Below are 12,981 nucleotides of genomic sequence, written 5' to 3'. Positions count from 1 at the left end.
TACACTCAAGGGGTGTACAGGATATGATAGTACTACATGAAAAAAATTACATCATTACAAACTTCCTATCTACAATTTTCCTCCAAATCAGTCTGTTACTTGTCAAGATTTCAACATTATCAGATCTTATATTTCTATCGTCTAAAGCACTTTGTACCGTATCAATCCACTATATCTTGGTCTTCCTCTGGGTCGTTTTCCTGCCAACCTGGCAGAGAACACTTGTTTTGCTAATCTTTCTTCGCCCATTCTGTTTAAATGACCATACCACCTGAGATTAGCTCTGCTAAATTCCTGGATGCTGACAATGTCAAGTTCTTTCCTAACATCCTCGTTTTTAATATGATATTGCCATTGATGCCATCTGTTCATGCCTATAATCTTTCTCAGGACTCTCATATCTGCGGTCTCTAGTCTTTGGTCAAGTGTTTTACTTCTGACCCAGCTCTCAGATCCATAAGTTAAAACTGGTTTGAACACTGTCTTGTATACAGCTAATTACTGTTCTGACTAATTACTCTCTTATTCCATATGAATTTATTCAATTGACTTCCCACCATACCAGCTTTGCTGATTCTGTTGTCTATTTCTATATTTAATTTACCATCTTCACAAAAAATCGTGCCTAAGTAGCTGAAATGTTTTACTTGTTCCACAGGTTCCCTATTCACAACACAGTTGACATTTTCAATGATTCTGCCTATTTTCATTGTCTTTGTCTTTTTATTGCTGACCTTCATACCATATCTATTACAACAGTTATTCAATTTAGTCAGAGAATCTTGCAGACTTGTAGCGGATTTATTTAGAAGTATATCATCATCAGCATAAAGCAAAGAGCTGACAATAACATCTCCAATTTTGATATCATGTTTAATACCACTTTCCTTCATAATGTGATCCATATAGATAATGAATAACAGAGGGGATAATATACATCCTTGTCTCACACCAGATTTAACATTAAACCATCTTCCTGTACTTCCTTCAATTCTAACTGCTGACTTACAACTCAAATAAAGACTAAGTATTGCTTAATATAATGCCCCAATGACACCATATAACTTTAGCATACTGAATAGCTTCTCTCTCTTGGCACCTTGTCATATGCCTTTTCCAGATTGACAAAACTTAAATACAGATCTTTGTTATATTCCCATGCTTTCTCGACTATTTGTCGAGAAAGTAAAGAACGAGCAAATAAAAAATGATGGTACAACATGACAGAATTATAGAATATAGAAATATATAAATACATACTGGCACTATAAATTCACTGATAATATTATCGCTGAGTGGTAACTTTTCTTACCTTAATGATAACACTTGATCTTCCATTAAAGAGATGAGAGGAGATATTACAACAACCGTTTTTCCTTCATATACACCAGGAAATTGATAACAAAGACTTTTACCATAGCCTGTGTATGTAACATATAACCATTAATATCAAAAAATGTCTGTTAAGAAAATGCTTTAAGTTCTCCCATCATTTAATAACTACTACAACATAAACTGAGTAGAGTGACACACATGCACACACACACACACGTTCCAACACACAGCAAAACACTTAGACTCCCTCAATCATCCTGTAATTAGTCTCTAAGTAATCCATTAAATATAATTGTAACTTAATTACTAAGAATAAACAAAAATATACAAAGAAATTCAGAGTATTGATGTTATGGATTCAATATCATATCAAGTCCATAAACTGATTAAAGATATCTGTAGTAAAGTGCGTAAACCAATGAGTTACCCAAGTTAGTAACTAGTTACAGCATAACAAGCCTCTTCATGTGATTCCTATCATTTCCACTCCTATTAACATGTAGTACAATGTCTGATTTTCTGAGTAAGCCACATCTCCTTTGTGATAAATTCTGTGGCTTATGAAAATGAGTCCATAATTCATGCTGATAAGCCACGTCTCCTTTGTGATAAATTCTGTGGCTTATGAAAATGAGTCCATAATTCATGCTGATAAATTATTATTATTATTATTACTATGGGCTACTGCAGGAGACCTTAGACTCATCGAGGGAGGCCCTAAACATCATGTTCACACAGCTGTTCAACATTCTCACAGTATCTATCATACCTTGCCTTGAACTCGCTCACTGTCATAGCACCCACAACAGACTCTGGCAGCTTATTCCACTCATTTACCACTCTAAAAGTAAAGAACCCAGCTCTAACACCCCTGCTAACCACGCTCTTGCCCAGCTTCCATGGGTGTCCCCTAGTTCTCCCACCACCAGTCCTGATCTCAAAAATATCATCTGAATTAATCCTATAGAATCCTTTTAGCAATTTGAATGTCTCAATCATATCTCCCCTTTTCTGCCTATCAACTAGTTTCTGCAACCCACAAATCTTCAACCTGTTCTCATATGGTTCATTCCATAGACCTGCTATCATCTTAGTCACTCGCCTCTGGATCCTCTCAACCTCCTCCCCATCAAGAAGGAACCGAGGTGACCAAATCTGGGCACAGTAGTCGAGATGAGGTCTTATCAGGGGGCTCGGTACAGAGGTACAATAACTTGTTTTTCTCTGCTCGTCAAGGTATTTTTCAACAACCAAGTGAGTTGATGAGCTGATTTAGCTACTTTCGCAATGTGCCCCCTAAACTTCATCTCCCTATCCACCAACACTCCCAAGTGCATAGCCTCATCAATCTCTTGGAGTACAGTTCCACCAATGTGGTATACTGCTGCTAATCTTTTCACTCCGAAATGCATAACCTTACATTTTGTCACATTAAATTGACATCCATTCTCCTTAGTCCAGAACTCCAATCTATCTAAGTCATCTTGCAAGACTTTGACATCTTCTGCATTCACTATCGCCCTACCCAACTTTGCATCATCAGCGAACAAATGAATTGTCCCACTTAGACCCTTCCCTACATCGTTAATGAACAGATTAAACAGCAGTGGTCCAAGAACAGAACCCTGTGGAACACCACTAGTCACAGGCCGTTTTTTGGACTCTACTCCTGAATAAACTACTCTTTGATATCTCTCCATCAACCACCCAGCTATCCATCTCACCAACCTTACATCCATTCCCATATGTTGTAGTTTACTGATTAGAATTCCATGTGGTATCCTGTCAAACGCCTTTGCCAGGTCCAGCAGTATCACTGTAAACCCATTTCCCTTATCCAGTTCAGCCGTCACCTTGTTATAAAACTTGAGCAAGTTACTGAGGCATGATCTACCCTTCACAAAGCCATGCTGTCCTCTGTACAGTATCTCATTTTCATCAATCCATTCCTGTATTTTTCCCTTGACTACTTTCTCCAAGACCTTGACAACGACTCCTGATATGCTGATCGGTCGGTAATTTGCAACCATAGTCTTGGATCCTCCTTTATGCAGTGAAACTATTTTCCCCTCTTTCCACGCCTTCGGGACTAAGCCAGACCTGAGACTCAGATTAAACAACATGGTCAAGGGCACTGATAATTCATTAGCCGCTTCATGCAAGACCCGTGCCGGTATACCATCCAATCCCACAGATGTATTCACATTAAGGTTCTGTAATAGACTATTCACCTCCACTTCATTCATCACAATTCCCATATAAACTAATGGTTCCTTCATTTTTTTCAACGTCACCACCCGGATGATATACTTTTGCAAAGTGCGTGCTCAGTAACTCCACTATATCGACTGGTTCAGTGAACTCTTTACCATCGTCATTCCTTAAAATCATTTTGCCATGTACAGTTTTTTCCTTGCTTGCAGCATATTGAAAGAACTGTTTGGGATTCTCTTTTGCTTGCATAGCTAGTTTCCTTTCATAATCGGCTTTTGCTGTTTTTACCACACTCGTTACCCTTCTGGCCTGTACTTTATACCGTTCGTGTGCCTGCAGGTCACCCCTTTCTTTAAATTCCCTCCATAGTTGTTTCTTTTTTTGCAGCTCAAGCTTAATGGTGTTATTCATCCATTTAACCCCTCCTTGTTTCACTATTCGGACCTTAGGTATACAATCAGCCATAACCTCCTGTAAATGCTCTTTGATCACTTCCCATGCTCTATCGACGTCCAGCCCTTGCAGTTGTACATGCCATGGCACTGATCCAAGCAATCTCCTAAGCTTGTCATACTTGCCAGCACGGTAATTCCACATATATCCTGTCTTAATCACAAATTTCACACCTTTAGCCACCTCCCAGGTCAAGACCTTATGATCACTCTCACCAATAGGTGGCAACATGGTCATATTCATTACAGTCAAATTCTCAGATACTATTACCAGGTCAAGCACTCTCACACCCCTAGTATTTTCAATTACATGCTGTTTCAGATAGTTATCCCTTAATAATTGAATAAAATCCATTTCCTTCCTCACATGTGTCCTCTCCTCCTTCCAATCAATGTTACCATAGTTGAAATCCCCCATAATAATTACCCTCCTTCCACTCATTTCATCAATTTGTTTATGCATACCATCTCCACCATCTATTCCATCACCTGGTCTATAGCAGCACCCAACTGTATATTTTATTCTGCCAGTGTCAATCTCACACCAAATAGCCTCAAATGCGCTCCTTTCACTATCCTGCAATACTTCAATTCTCCTTGGCTGCAGTTCATCAGCTATCATCAATAACACCCCTCCCCCAATTTTATTCTCTCTGTCCCTCCTAAACATACTATAACCTACACATTCTATCCCACTAACTATATCATCTTCCGTCAGCCATGTTTCACTAATGCCAATAACCTGTGGCCAGGAAGAGCCAATCAAGGCCAAAAATTCTTCCTTCTTGTTCCTAATACTCCTGGCATTAGTATACATGAATTGCAGTGTTCCCTTTGTCCCACCCCTATCTTGATGCATTATTCTAAATATCCCATTCCCATTTTTTGTCCTTATTGCTGGCTCAGGTACATTATATACATTTTTACACTCAACTGTCTCACTGATGTCTGGATATCCACTTCCCCCCCCTCCTTGGTAGTTCTAGTTTCCCTGGTTCTGCACATTCATTTTCACTTCATTCATCAACACTTTTTCCAGTCTCCGCACACCAAGTCCATTCAAATGCAGGCCATCCATCTTGTATAAGTCCTTTCGCCCATCAAACTCATTCCACACGTCCACAAATTCCACACCACACCATTCTCCTTAGTCCAGAACTCCAATTGCTATACCTGTGCATTGTTACTTAGCACAGCAGAATAAATTTTCTAGATTATAGTTCCACTGGCTGTATCTCCAATCTTCTTTCTATCTGCTGTCCTTTGTACCACTATAACTTTGCAACTCCAGTTAGGAGAAGCTTAAGATGTGCAATTTATTTCTGAGTATGTGAGTGATGCTAAGAAAAGACTATGAGATCCCATTGATAACAATGCCAATATGATATTTAATCAACTAGATATTACAGAAGGTATGTCATCTTTTTAATAATATGGAACATAGTGTGAAACATATTTCAGAACAGATGATATTGATGAAATACACAGTTCCTAAGTCAAGCTATTTGCCTTATGTGTAATTCAATATGTTAATCTAAATAGTCAAAAATGTGGATTGATGAATAGTTTTCCATATATCTCAGAAGAATGACTCACTGGTATAGTGAAAGCAAGTAACAGGTCTAGGGTGATTTAGTTTTGTCTGACATCAATAACCAAATTTCATTACATCTTATTTCAATCACGTAATCAAATATCACCATTTTGTTTTTTTTTTTAAATCAATAGCAGAGGAAAATGAGACACTTTAGCATATTTTTAAATTAAATTATAAATTAGTAAACTATGACTTTTGTTGTGACTTGATGAGTGGAAAGAGAGGAAATCACTGTAATCTTTTTAATGCTAATTAAATGACAACTGAAAATAAACTAATAAACTAAAAGGACAATAAGTAATAATAACTTCAGAATAGCAGGATTACTTGTAAATATAAAAAGTAAACTGACAAATAAAATGGCTCATCATCATCAAATTCCTGCCATGTACCCTCAAGGTGAGTACAGGATATGACAGTACTACATGAAAAAATTACATCATTATCAACTTCCTATCTACAATTTTCCTCCAAATCAGTCTGTTACTTGTCAAGACTTCAACATTATCAGATCTTATATTTCTGTCGTCTAAGGCACTTTGTAGCGTATCAATCCACCTATATCTTGGTCTTCCTCTGGGTCATTTTCCTGCCAACCTGGCAGAGAACACTTGTTTTGCTAATCTTTCCTCTCCCATTCTATTTAAGTGACCATACCATCTGAGATTAGCTCTGCTAACGCATTCCTGGATGCTGACAATGTCAAGTTCTTTCCTAATATCCTCATTTTTAATATGATATTGCCATTGATGCCACCTGTTCACGCCTTTAATCTTTCTCAGGACTCTCATATCTGTGGTCTCTAGTCTTTGGTCAAGTGTTTTACTTCTGACCCAGCTCTCAGATTCATAACATAAAACTGGTTTGAACACTGTCTTGTATACAGCTAATTTAGTGTTTTTGACTAATTTCTCTCTTATTCCATATGAATTTATTCAATTGACTTCCTACAATACCAGCTTTGCTGATTCTGTTGTCTATTTCTATATTTAATTTACCATCTTCAGTAAAAATCGTGCCTAAGTAGCTGAAATGTTTTACTTGTTCCACAGGTTCTCCATTCACAACACAGTTGACATTTTCAATGATTCTGCCTATTTTCATTGTCTTTGTCTTTTTATTGCTGACCTATATACCATATCTATTACCACAGCTATTCAATTTAGTCAGAGAATCTTGCAGACTTGTAGCAGATTTATTTAGAAGTATAACATCATCCGCATAAAGCAAAGAGCTGACATTAACATCTCCAATTTTGATATCAGGTTTAATACCACATTCCTTCATAATGTGATCCATATAGATAATGAATAACAGAGGGGATAATGTACATCCTTCTCTCACACCAGATTTAACATTAAACCATCTTCCTGTACTTCCTTCAATTCTAACTGCTGACTTACAACTCAAATAAAGACTAAGTATTGCTTGATATAATGCCCCATTGACACCATATAGCTGCAGCATATTGAATAGCTTCTCTTTTGGCACCTTGTCATATGCCTTTTCCAAATTGACAAAACTTAAATACAGATCTTTGTTATATTCCCATGCTTTCTCGACTATTTGTCGTAAAGTGAAGATCTGATCCTGACAGCCTCTATTTGCCCTGAATCCAGCTTGTTCATCACCCAACTTTTCTTCCACAATTCTTCTCAACCGTTTCTCAAGTATACTTGCATAGATCTTGCCAGGAACACTCAGTAGGGAAATACCTCTGTAATTCTCACATTCCGTTTTATTTCCCTTTTTATATATGGGTACTATGAGAGCTCTACTCCAATCATCTGGAATTCATCCCTCTGTCCAGGCTTTCTGAACTATGCAGTGCAGCCACTGTAAGACTTTTATACCACCATACTTCAGCATTTCTGGTCGAATAACATCTACTCCAGCTGCCTCTCCACATTTCAAGCCTTTGATGGCTTTTTCTACTTCAAGTATGGATATGTATTCCTGACTGCATGACTGGTCAGTATTTTTTTATCACTGTGCTGTCATCACTGTTTGTTTCATTTAGCAGTTTTTCAAAGTAATTACTCCATACTTCAAGGATATCTTTTTCTCCTGTTTTCATGTCACCTTTATCTTCTCTAACTCCTTTTACAGCACTCTTTCCTCCATTCCTAAGCTTCTTCAACAACCTCCAGAATATTTTGCCACCTTCTTGATATTTATTTTCTATGTTCTTGCCAAAGTCCTCCCACGACTTTTGTTTAGCTAGTTTTACAGAGTGTTTAGCTTTCTTACATTTGTCTTTGTATTCTGTAGGAGTAAAAGCTGACTTATTTGCCAGGAACTTTTGATATGCTTTCTTCTTTTCCTTCACTGCCTCTTTAACTTCCTGTGTCCACCATGGAGTTCTGATTTTTTTTATCCTTGCACACAACCTCACCACATGCCTCTCTGGCAGAATCAATCATTGTTTTCTTCAGAGTTTGCCACTGAATCTCCAAGGTTTGATTCCTGTTCTCAAACTCTTTCATTTTCTTTTCAATAATCTTTCTGTATTTTAGTCTACAGTTCACATCTGAGAGCTGCTCAACTTTTATTCGCTTTAAAACTTTCTTACATGTTATTCTTTTCAATATGAAATTCAATTTTATCCTGCTCTAGACTAAATAGTGATCACTTCCAATTTTAAATCCTCTGTACACTCTGGTGTCCTGCACCAGGGAGAAAACATCACTATCAACAATAACATAGTCAATGAGACTTTTCTTATTCCTAGCCTCTTCTCTTCATGTGAGTTTGTGCACATTTTTATGTTGGAACATGGTGTTAGTAATAACCAGTCCATGTCCTGAGTAGAAATCCAACAGATATTTGCCATTATTATTAGCTTTGCTCTTTTCGCCAAATTTTCCCAAAATATTTTTGTATGTCTCACAATCACATTTCCTACTCTGCTATTTAGATCCCCAACAAGGTCCAACTTTTCCTTTTTCATTGTGTCAGTTGCTTTTTCTAAAGCCTCAAAAAATTCCTCCACTTCTACCTTAGTAGAACCTTCTGTAGGACCATAGGCACAAATAAGTCTCATTGTCCAGTTCCCCATTCTCATATTTGCCCAAATTACTCTACTTGAGACTACTCCACATTTACTGACAAAACACTGAATGATAACCACCTCCTAGGTAACCAAAGATTGTGCATAATAATCAAGATTTAGCAATATCGAGCCGCCTGGTGAGTTGAGTGATTAACATATCTGCACAAACATACAGGCCACAGGTTTCAATTCTACCATGGGAATGAATGGTTGTGAATGTCTTTAGATGTACACATCAACTGTCCAAACTACACGTTACAGCTCTTTCTGCCATATGCATTCATGAGAACCGACATACCATGCCAGAGACTGCAAATCCTTGAATCCAAACACCTGGCTCAAAATTTCTCTACCAACTCAACCTACCATTTTCGTATGCTCTTTCTATTGTTCTCCAAACTTGCTCAGACCGACTAACAGAAATCATCCTCACAGGAATGAAGGCTTTCATCTCCTATTCCAGCCCAAACTCGCAGCCACCATCCAAGCCTTGGTTCTCAAAAAAAGTGTGGCAATGCTGTAAAAGAAAAAACTTCTGCTTACCACAATTGACACAAGACCAAAACTCCAGCTGCTCTCTGCCTATGCTGAAACCTGCAACAGTTGCAAAAAATCATCAAAAAGTCCAAGTCAGACTTTGAAAGGGCCAAATGCTACAAACTCATCTCCTGCTCAAATGGCAGTCATTTCTTCTGGTCCCTTGCCAAGGCCATTGGGTGTAACTTCTGCCTATCCAGGTTTCCACCAATCTCACATCCAGATGTTACTTTAGTCACCTCACCAAAAGACAAGGCCAACTTACTTGCATCATTCTTTTCTTCCAAATTCATGCATTGATGACCAGGGCAAAGTTCCATCCACTCCACAAAGAACAGCTCCCTTTATGTCTTCCATAGTCTTCTGACAAAAAGAAATCTGAAGAATCCTGAATAACTTGAACACAAACAAGGCATCTAGTCCTGATCATATCCAACTATTGTGTTAAAAAATTGTGCCCCAGAACTAACACCTATCTTGTATCGTCTCTTCAATATATCCTATTCAACTGCCATCTACCGGACAACATGGAAACAGGTCTGCATCCAACCCATCCCAAAGAAAGGTGATAAAAGTCAGCCATCGAAATGCCTTCCAAATGCTCTCACTTCTGTTCTCTCAGAAATTATGGTGGTCATCAAAAACCAACTCTTAAACCACCAAGAGACATACCAACTAATCAGTGACCAGCATATGTATTCTGCCACTCACGATCTACGGCTGATCTCCTTGCTTTCACCACCCACCTCTTGACTTAGAAACTCACGTGGTTGCCCTCGACATCTCAAAGGTATTTGATAGAGTTTGGCACAGGGGTCTATTCACCAAACTGCCATCCATTGGTCTGCCTTCTTCCTCACTCTGCAACTGGATTGCCAACTTTCTCACTGGTTGCCCACTACGTGTACATGGCGGACGGCTTGCTCTCCTCACCTCAGATTTCCTCACCAATGCAGGAGTACCCCAGAGTTCTGTTTTTTCACTCACTCTCTTCCTCTTGTACATAAACGACCTGCTCTCAAAGACTTCCAATCCTATCCATAGCTTTACCGATGACAGTACACTCCCTTCCTCCTTATCATTCTACAAACCTGTTACTGCTAAAGTATTAGAATCCTCAAGATCTACCACAACCAGGGAACTGAACTCAGTTCTCCTAGGTATATATCCCAGTGGGGCAAGGACAACTTGGTAAGCTTCAATGACACCAAAACCCAGTTCTGTCTGATTCCTCCTTTTATAACCACATATGGCTATGGGTTTCTCCCAATTCTCTCTATCTGTTTCTATCCTAAGCTTGTTGGTGCCAACGAGTTCCAATCATTTTTCTTATATCATCTGACCATCTTCTTTCATGTCTTCCAGGTGATCTTTTACCTTAATATTGCCACCACTCCAGTAAAACTATTGTCCATCTATTGTTCTCAATCATGCGATGTGTCCTGCCCATTTCCTCATACATTCAGTAATACTGAGATTTCGAACACGATCAGATTTCCCTTCTTGGACTGACTTGCACCTCTGATCTTTCCTGGAACAATCATATTTCAAGTATAGCTTCTGCAGCTGCCAAAAAACGGTGTTATTTTGCAAAGACACTACTTCACACCTTCACAGCTGCTAACTATATACAAAGCTAAATCTGCCCAACCATGGAATATTGCTCAGATATTTGTAGTGAGGTAGTGCACCAAATTCCTCTCTAAGATTGCTCGATTCTATCCAGAAGAGGGCAATCTGGATAATCAGAGATCCCTCTCTAAACCCACTTCAATCCCCCCGTCTCATAAATATTCTGTTTCTAACTTGTGCCTCTTCTACAGATGCTTTCATCGACAGTGTTATGCTGAACTGGCCACTATTATTTCTCCACTCTCCTCCAAAATCATTAAAACAAGAGCCACTGTTTTACAGTCCAACTGAAAACTCACTGAACCAACTTTACTGCCTCATCTTTTATTTCAACTACTTCTGCCCTTTGGAGCAGTCTCCCCTCCTCTGCCTTCCCCAAAGATTACAACCCTCAGCTGTTCAAGCAAAATGCAAAAAACTCCTCCTTTCTTCTATTCCTCTTGCCCAACACACAGCACTAGTGGGCTATAAGTCTTGTGGCCTTTCATGCATGGATCAGATATCAAAACAAAAAAAAAGATGAATTCCACTGCACAGTGAGTATCATCGCTGTGCTTACTGGAGACCTGAAATAGCTAAATAAAAAAAAAAAAGTTCCATTTTGGTCTCTAGAACAGTTTTTCTGAACTATGTAAAAAAATAATTTAAAAAGTAGAAAAAAATCCTTAGTCCATTCATAGCACTAATGTACAATAGGCTTGCAACCTTTTGCAACTGGCAGTCACATAAAAATATAAGAAGAAGAAGAATCTTATAAATGAGGATAATAACTTCCTTATTTCTATGCAACATGTTCTTCAATCCAAGTGATCCTTTGTTTTCTGCCCACTTTTGTAATGTGCCTTTGACTCCAATTCCCTATCTATGATCACTTCTAATTCCTTAGCCTAAATTTCCTGTAGTCCAGTTCCAAGAGTAATACAACATGCTACCTTTGCATCCTAAAGTGCATAACCATAATTATGCAACATAATTATGGTTACCATTACCCATTGCCCACAATGTCATCTATTTAAATCAGCATTTCTCGACCTTTCTAAGCCAAAGGACCAGTAAAATGCCTAAAAGAATTCTATGGACCACTAAGTTATGTAATTTTTTTCTTCAATGTATGTGGGGATTACCAACATTTACATATACAGCATATACATATTACATTTACATACAACATTTATATATTACATTTACAAATACAACATTTTACATATACATAAACATTTACAAATACATATGAAAACATAATTAAGTTGAAAATAAATTAAAAGTGAATCATCACTGAACAAAGTTTTAATTTTCATTAAACAAATAAAGGTATCAGTTTCTGATTTGCTGTGGGCAAATGAATGGGTATATCAGCGCAGTCCTGCCGAGACCCCCATTCATCTGCCCACAGCAACGTTTATATTTTATATTTATTCTTATTCATCTGCCCACAGCAATGTTTATATTTATATGTTATTCTTATTCATCTGCCCACACTCATTAAGTTCGTCCCACAACAACATTTTTAGCGCCGTTGGTACCATGGGCAAATGACACATTTATATTTTATATGTTATCCCCATTCATCTGCCAATTCTCATGAAGCTAGCCCTACAACAACTTTTATCTTCACGCACTCTCTGATTTGACCTGCGACATGTAAACTGCTCCATTCACTAAGTGCGTTGTGAGACGAGGTAAAAATGTTGTTCTTATCTTACTCCATTCTCATAATACGAACTTGACATCCATGGATTCCATCATAGATTGCCATTCCTTGTCCTGTCCAAATCATCCCCTACACATACCCAAAGCTTTCACTCAGAACATCCCAAAGCCATTAATGCCCCCCCCCATCCACACACACCACACACACACATCTGGCCAATACGAATCGCCTTATTTCTCTGAGGAGTTTTCTATGACCAGCAAAAAAAATTTAAGACATCCTGTTATGCGCGGTCATTCCCGATATCTATAAACAGTCCAACCCACGATGTCAGTCGCAAAGTGCCATCCACGTGGTCAGGCACGTTTTCCTGGCAGCGACCACATACCGTATATTAGTACAAATCACATGCGTATATATACGCATGTGATTTGTACTAATCATGTTATGATGGTGGTTTTAATTATATCTATCCTGTTTTATCCAGAGGCACAACAGTGGTCATCGCAAA

At 38.3% G+C, this 12,981-nt stretch overlaps 1 protein-coding gene across 1 annotated transcript in view; it reads right to left on the bottom strand.

The window, feature by feature from the left end:
• LOC150105464 (bifunctional 3'-5' exonuclease/ATP-dependent helicase WRN-like) overlaps window positions 1-12,981 on the bottom strand; it is a 370,108-nt gene that overhangs the window by 271,832 nt on the left and 85,295 nt on the right. Inside the window, exon 7 of the mRNA XM_090394834.1 lies at window positions 1,313-1,421. Within this exon, the coding sequence (XP_090250960.1) occupies window positions 1,313-1,421 (109 nt within the window). The remainder of the gene's footprint in view (window positions 1-1,312; window positions 1,422-12,981) is intronic.

Source organism: Typopeltis vanoorti, chromosome 6, assembly GCF_054136105.1.
Source record: "Typopeltis vanoorti isolate ZY-2024b chromosome 6, IOZ_Tvanoo_1.0, whole genome shotgun sequence".
NCBI lineage: Eukaryota > Metazoa > Arthropoda > Arachnida > Uropygi > Thelyphonidae > Typopeltis > Typopeltis vanoorti.
The sequence above is the reverse complement of the archived record's forward strand: the minus strand, read 5'-3'. Positions and strand labels throughout refer to the sequence as shown.